This window comes from Pollachius pollachius (genome assembly GCF_949987615.1).
Source record: "Pollachius pollachius genome assembly, chromosome: 3".
Classification (NCBI taxonomy): Eukaryota; Metazoa; Chordata; class Actinopteri; order Gadiformes; family Gadidae; genus Pollachius; species Pollachius pollachius.
The window spans coordinates 27,987,268-27,995,495 of NC_136936.1; the positions used below are offsets into that span (position 1 = coordinate 27,987,268).

Here is an 8,228-nt window from a genome sequence, read left to right on the forward strand (position 1 = left end):
CTTTCACAAAACCTCATAGACAACGGAAAATTCCAAAAGAATCTTTCCAACTCGATTTTATTAATTTGGAGATCGTTTGACCCAAGAATCGAAATCGTGATCAAAATTTGATCAATTGCACAGCCCTATATTATATTATTTATGATATATTACTAGTATTTCATTATATTTTGAGACATCTATCTAAAAGTCTTTGCTTGCTAACCATGAAGATTTAGAAGCTCATGAATATTCCTTAAACCCTTTTACAGCCAAACCATCCCCGCCACTGTCGCCTGTGGTCTCTGGAATCACCAGAGACTCCTGTGTCCTCTCATGGAAGCCTCCTAGCAGCGACGGAGGATCCAAGATCAAGAGCTACTGCCTGGAGAAGAAGGATAAGAAGGGTGACTGGACATCGGTGACCGCAGACGAGATCAAACAGACCGTGTTCTCTGTCAAGCACCTCACTGAGGGCACTGAATACGTCTTCCGTGTGAAGTGTGAGAACTTAGGTGGACAGAGCGACTACAGCGAAGAGACCGCTCCAATGGTTCCCGCCACAGCCGTGGACGTCCGGGCACCCGCCTTCAAGGAGGAGCTGAGAAATCTGAGCGTCAAACACAAGAGTAATGCCACGCTGGTCTGCAAGATCACTGGACAGCCCAAACCTGTGATTAAATGGTTCAAACGAGGGAAGGAGATCCACTCTGACGGAAAGAAGATCAAGATACATGAGTTCAAGGGGGGCTACCACCAGCTGGTAATCTCTGAAGCTGATGAGGAAGACTCCACCGTCTACCAGATCAGAGCCACCAACCAGGGAGGGTCCATCTGTACTACAGTGTCCCTGGATGTAGAGGGTAAGCTACAAGGGTCTACTCTCACATTGCATCCCATATTAAACATATAACAATTTTATACTTGTACACTATCCTGTGATTAACTAATTTATCATCTTATTTGTAGTTCCTGCCAAAATCCATTTGCCAAAGAACCTGAAGGATAAAGAAGCCATTCCTGCCCTGCGTGGAGAGATGGTTAACATCAAGATTCCTTTCGGAGGCAAGCCAGACCCTGTTATTACCTGGCAGAAGGGACAGGACCTGATTGACAGCAACGGATACTACCAGGTCATTGTCACAAGGTCATTCACCTCCCTAGTCTTCCCGAATGGAGTGGAGAAGAAGGATGCTGGTTTTTACATTGTCTGTGCCAAGAATCGCTTTGGCATTGATCAGCAGACAGTTGAGCTGGATGTAGCTGATGTCCCTGATCCTCCTCGTGACATCAAAGCCACTGATGTCTCTCGGGACTCTGTGTCCCTAAACTGGGTGGCCCCAGCGAACGATGGCGGCAGCAAGGTCATCAGCTACATCATTGAGAAGTGTCCCACCACGGCTGAGAGGTGGGAACGTGTAGCCCAGGCTCGGGACACCCACTACACCGTTACCGACCTGTTTGGAGGAACTGGCTACCAGTTCAGGACCATCGCTGTCAATAAGTTTGGACAAAGCACTCCTTCCGACACCACCGGCTCAGTCATGACCAAGGAGGACAAATCCAGAGTTCTCCTGTATGACAGGGAGGTTGATGAATCAGGCCGCATGCCCAGGGGCAAAGCTCCCCACTCCGGGGCCAGCAATTTGCACAACAAGTTTGCGATAGCTGAGGAGCTCGGCAGAGGTCAGTTTGGTATCGTCCACCGCTGTGTCGAAAAGAGCTCTGAGAGGACCTACATGGCGAAGTTCGTAAAAGTGAGGGGTGCAGATCAGGCCATTGTTAAGAAAGAAATTGCAACTCTGAATTTGGCCAAACACATTAACTTCCTCATTCTACACGAGTCATTCGACAGTCCTGAAGAGCTGGTGCTGATCTTCGACTTCATCTCCGGTGTGGACATCTTTGAGCGCCTCAATATGGCAGACTTTGAGCTTAATGAGCGTGAGATTGTCAACTATATCAGACAGGTCTGCTCAGCTCTGGAGTTCCTGCATGATGAATGCTATGGATGCTTTGACATCAAGCCTGAGAACATTGTATACACTACAAGAACCAGCTCTAATGTGAAGATCATTGAGTTGGGCCAGTGCAGACACCTGACTCCCGGAGACATAACCAAGATTCAGTATACCACATATGAGTACGCTGCCCCCGAGATTCACCAGTGCGACATGGTGAGCTCTGTGACGGACATGTGGTCTGTTGGTGTCCTGGCCTATGTGCTCCTCAGTGGCTTAAATCCATTCACTGCTGAAACCACCCAGCAGATGGTCGACAACATCTCCAATGCAGCCTACAGCTACGATGATGAATCCTTTAAGCAGGTCAGCATTGAGTCTTTAGATTTCACTGACCGCCTGATGACCAAGGACCGTAAGCACCGTATGCGAGCTGTGGAGGCCCTGGAGCATCCCTGGTTGAAGAGACCAGAGGAGGAGCTGAACACCAGGCTGATGCAGACCAGCAGGCATAAGAGATACTACCAGGCCATGGTGAGGAAAGAGTGGAACACGGTGGTCTCTGCTGCTCGCGTGGCCAGTGGCGGCTCCATCCGATCCCAGAGAGGAGTCTTTGTTGCCAAGGTGAAAATCGCTCCATTCGAGCATGGCCCTGTAGCAGGGCAGATCAGCCATTCTGTTCTCAACGAAGGAGACAATGTCAAGTTCACATGCAACATTGAAAACTATGACAGCACCACTGAGGTGACCTGGTACTGTGGTGTCAGGCAGCTTGAGGCTGGGGAGAAGTATGAGATTGACTATGAGGATGGCCTTGCTGTTATCGCCATTAACAAGGTCACAAGGTCTGATGACGGTACTTACAGATGCAAGATAGTTAACGAGTATGGAGAGGACAGTGCCTATGCTGAGCTCTTCATCAATGGTGTCAGATCTTACCGTGACTTCTTCACCACCCGTGTAGTGAAGAGGGTGAAGAGGAGAGTTGACACTGCCAGGATGCTGCAGAAGCCCCCAGAGTTCACCCTGCCTCTGGTCAACCGCACCGCCTACATCGGTGAGGACCTGCGCTTCGGTGTGACCATCACCGTGCACCCTGAGCCTCGCGTCATCTGGCATAAATCTGGACAGAAGCTTAACCCTGGAAGTGATGATAAGAAATACACCTTCATCAATGACAAGGGTCTTTACCAGCTCATCATTCACAAACTGGATATGGATGACGATGCAGAGTACAGCGTTGTGGCTCGTAACACGTATGGGGATGACAGCTGCAAGGCTCGTGTAACTGTTATTCCTCGACCCAAGCCAGCAGACCTCACCCTGCGGCCCATGTTCAAACGCCTGCTTGCTAATGTAGACTGCAGGGAGGGCCAGGATGCGCGCTTTGAGATCAGAGTTTCTGGCCGGCCTGAGCTTAAGTGGGAGAAGGACGGCACACAACTAGCTTTTGGCCCATCTATTGAGGTTGTCCACGAGGGCCTGGATTACTTCATCCTGCATGTAAAAGACACTCTCCCTGAAGACTCTGGTGTGTACAGAGTCACTGCAACCAATTCTGCTGGATCTGCTAGCTGTCAAGCCACCCTAAAGGTGGAACATGTCACTCATGTAAAGAAGGAGTTTGAGATGAGTGAGAAGGACAAGAAGAAGTTGGCTGTGAAGGTGGCCTTGGATAAGAAGGTGAGGCTGTCTCAGATTCTATCTGGCACTGAAGTGATGCCTCTGCCACCTGTGGCCATGCAGGCAGTCAGAGAAGCTGCTATCATGTTCAAACCTGCCGTGACAACAAAGAAGGGTGATAAGACAGAGGCTGAGATACAAAAGGAGAAAGCGGAAAAGAAAAAGAGGGCAGATGAGAAGAGGATGCGCATGCCATACGATGTGCCGGCCCCTCGCGTCATCAACCCAGCTGCCCTGGAAGAGGATGTAGAGATCAAACACTTCAAGCCTTTCTCCGACATGAAGTGGTACAAGAAGCTGCGTGATCAGTACGAGTTCCCTGAGCCCATGGACAAGATCTCGCAGAAGAGGTTGAAGCCCATCCGTCTCTCCAGGTGGGATCAGTTCTACGAAGTGCCGTTGCCAAGGATTAAAGACCAGTACAAGCCTAAGTGGCGCATCCCATCCGTCAGCCAAGACGACCTGGAGACAGTGAGGCCTGCCAGGCACCGCACTCCATCCCCTGAGATGGAGGCGTACAACAGGATCAGGAGAAGATCTCTTGGAGACTTCTCTGATGAGGAGCTTCTGCTGCCTGTAAATGAGTACCTGTCAATGAAGAGAACTGAGGAGGAAAGGCTTCTTCTCGAGGATGAACTTGACTGCTCTTGCCTTATCCCCAGCTTCCCCCCGATAGAGTTTGAGCTGTCATCCCTGCGCCCCTCCTCTCCTAGAAGAGTCTACACCGATGACGAAGGCAAGGAAGAGGTAAAGAGGTATGACTCTTATCGCATTCCATCTAAATATGAAGCAGGCCCAAGCTATATGGACCTGCGCCAGAGACACGACACAGCAACTTTCAGACCTCCCAGACAGAAGCAACGGGTCCATGAGGAGAAGGAGGACCAGGAACTGCTGCGCCCACACAAAACCAACCAGAGAATCACTTCCTACAAAAGCCAGCTCAAACACATGGAATTTGAGGAAAAGACACGAGTCTCCAAAAAAGAGACAACTGTTACCGCCTCCAAAGTTTCTGAAGCAGTGGAATCAGAGTACATCTCCTCTGTAGCCTCTGCATTTATAACTAAACCAATCAAGAAGCTACCTCCACCTGAGCCTGAGAGGAGATCCCATTCCCCTGATAGGGCTTCCAAATCAGATGTTACCTTTCCTAAAGTCGACTTCCTGTCGCGGTACGAGGAGAGGAAGCAGGCTCTAAGGTCAGAGAGGAGGTCAGTGGAACGGAAGGTAGATGTAGTGAGTCAGGCCCCTTTCAGTCTGGACCACTCCCCACGTGTCACCATCAGGATGCGCTCACACCGCATCCCCTACGGCTCTAACACCAAGTTCACCCTCAACATCCAATCAAAACCTGCGGCTGAAATCAAGTGGTTCCATGATGGACACCTGATTCACCAGAGTGAGAAATACCACATAAGCAACAACAGTGGTATGCTAACTCTCCAGATCATTGAGTGTCTTACAGAGGATGCCGGTACCTACCGTGTTGTCTGCAAGAATGCCAAAGGAGAGACGTCAGACTACGCCACACTGGATGTATCCGGAACAGAATACGATGCCTTCTCTTCATTCCGCAAGGAGGAGGAGCCACCATCCGTTCATCTCCCCGAGATGACCACGACAGAGGTGTACCATGTCTCCTCTTCAAAGACCACCGTTCAGGAAACTATACATGAAACTGTCCAGGAAACCATCACAGTTGTTGAGAAGAAAAGGGAGGAGCCTAGACTTCCAGCCAAGATTTTGAAGAAACCAAAATCCGTCATTGTGGATGAGGGAGACCTTGCCGTCTTTGAGTGTGATGTTGAAGGTGATCCAACACCTTCTATAACCTGGCTTCGTGAAGGGGTTGCTATAGCATCTTCTGCCCGACACAACATTGCCTCTACTCAGCAAAGCTCTACCTTTGAGATTTCTTCTGTTCAAATGTCTGATGAAGGCAGCTACACTCTACTGGTAGAGAATCCTGCAGGGAAACAGGAAGCCTATTTCACCTTGACCATCCGCAAGGATGTATCTAAGGAGAAAGTAATTGCTTCGCCTAGGGTTGTTTCACCAGAGACCAAATCTCCACTAGCAAAGTCCCCTGAGCCAATCAAGTCACCCCGAAGACTCAAGTCCCCTGAACCAATCAAGTCCCCCACACGAGTCAAGTCCCCCCAAAGCACCAAATCCCCTACTCCCTCTGAAGACATTAAAGTCAGCTGTAAGATGACAGGACAGCCCACGCCCGAGGAGCTGCACAACAACAAGACGGTAAGTACGCTCCTTATTTGCCTCGTTATATATTATTCGTTGGCTGAATTTACATAACCTGATTGTCAAATTACCATTATTTACATTTGTTCATTTAAGTCATTTTTCAGAGTAATATTTGTAATGGATGTCATCTTGAAGCCAGGATTAACGGTAAAAATCGTTTGATCACCTGACTAGTATTGTCCTCTAAATTGTAGTTTCAGTTGCAGCTTCTTATTTAGATTATGTCTATTCCCTACCGTAGCATTAAACTGATGTTCAACCTCCATGTGCAGGTGTCTCTGGTCTCAACCAGGAGACTGACCCCCTCCTATAACACATGGAACACAGGAACACATGTGGAGAGCTGCGACCAGCACACCTCCCTGAAGATCTGTGCTGTGAAGGAGTCGGATGCCGGAGCCCACACCCTCAGGCTCTCCAACGAGTTTGGCTTCGACTCTGCAGCTATTAACGTCCACATCCGGTCCATGTAACACCTTGACACTCTGTCTCCCTCCCCTCCTTCACAGCCTTTTTATTTATTGAATAAGCACAAATATTCTTACTTGATAAAGAACTGAATTTCTGTTCTTGTAAATATGAACTATTTTTATACCAAACTTGACATTAATTTATGCCAAACTAGACTAAAGTCTAAAGTTGTTATAAACTGTGCCATATTGGATAATTATGACTTAGGATTTTTGAACCATTTTTCTGGGACATGTACATAATGTATATAGCCGAATATAACGGTTATGAAAAATTAATGAATTGTTATTGATGACAATATTAATTGAAACAAAAGCAACAAAACCTTTTCAAAGGGGAAAGTTTCAAATGAAACGAATACCCATGGAAACAAAGAAACTAAAACACTGTGCCTCAACAATAAGTTGAAGTCTTAAGATTGCCTCAACAGGTAGAGAGGCTCCCTGTTGACGTTATGAACAAGATTCAGAGACAAAACTCTAAGTATGCACACGCCTCTGCGTGTGATATTACAGTATCTATGAACTGTAACATGAGCATAAGACCCTGAGTGCTGTTTGCATATTACCCTCATGTAAGCAGCATGAACTGGTCTTGTGCTCATACTGACCGTGTCATACCACCATTTGAATGACATGCCCAGAGTGTGAGCGGCCTGCACTTTGGACGTTAGATAATTTTATTGTGCGTTGTTTCTGGCAAAGGAGGGCTGGGTTTTGTTTTAAACCAACATCACCCGGCCAAAAGGAAGATAAAAACAAACCCAGCACTTGTGTGCAGAAGCAGCGCTCTCTCTAGGAGGATTGCTCAGTAACGTGTGTGTGTGTGTGTGTGTTTCTAGATTTTAGCCTTTCACCTGTCGCTAGTCAGGGTCTTCTTTAAAGCAAATGTACCACAGCGATGACACCTGCTGTGTAAAAGAAAGCAAATGTAATAGTGTGGAGCCCTGCACTTCGATTTAATTATCATGTTAATGTAGAATTGTGATTATATAAGTCCTCCTTGAGTTGTATGCATAACTGATTTATTAAAGCATGATTTCAGCACTATCGAACGACTCTGTCTGTTTACCCTTGGTTGTTCAGCAGGACAAAATCACCCCACACCTCACTTGGATCAATTTGTTTGGGGTCTTTCAGTCTTTTGGGGGGCTTTTTGGCAACCCTGAAGGGGCCTAGCATACCCATTTAGATTTTCCCACGTGTTCATTTTGCGGCATTGTGTTTTTGTCACATGTGAATAGTCCTGACAGAAAGATTGATTACGTGGAAAACTTTTATCTGAGACCGATGATCCCACTAATCTTGGATCTGATGATGGAAAATCTGAACTGTAAAATGCTGAATGCTTAGTATGCAGCATTTGTCTTTTAGCAACATAAACTGATCTTGCTCTGCTGTTATCAATGGGATCAACATGTAGGCTACTTCAAACAACTCTCACAACCATTCAGCCCCCATCCCCCACCCATCTCAGCAAGACGGCCACCACCCCCTTTTTAGACACCTTGAGGAGCTTCAATCGATAGATGACCATTTGGTTAACCAAATGCTTTAGTAGTATTGGGGGGCAATGCTGCCCCACAATGGCAATAAGAACTCCTGGCTTTAGCCAATGCATTGGACTTGTCCTTGCGACGTTTGTTTTATTGTTTGTTGTATGTTATTGTACCGTTATTACACAATTGACCACAATTGTTAAACATTCGGATGACTTTTTATTCTACACGGTTTACACAGAAAACGATTTACGTGGTCCGGAAATTCCCACCACAACTCCTTATACACAATACATTGAGGTTAGCCTACCTGGACAACTCACAAGATCATCTTTCACTTTCTCGAATTAAGTTAGGGCTTCAAGGACTTA

General features: G+C 47.1%; 1 protein-coding gene across 1 annotated transcript in view; it reads left to right on the forward strand.

The window, feature by feature from the left end:
- The window catches only part of ttn.1 (titin, tandem duplicate 1), a gene marked incomplete at both ends in the record, with an annotated part of 341,754 nt that extends 335,393 nt beyond the window's left edge, over window positions 1-6,361 (forward strand). Inside the window, 3 exons of the mRNA XM_079733756.1 lie at window positions 252-842; window positions 949-5,882; window positions 6,161-6,361. Of these exons, the coding sequence (XP_079589882.1) occupies window positions 252-842; window positions 949-5,882; window positions 6,161-6,361 (5,726 nt within the window). The remainder of the gene's footprint in view (window positions 1-251; window positions 843-948; window positions 5,883-6,160) is intronic.
- Window positions 6,362-8,228: the final 1,867 nt, after the last annotated feature.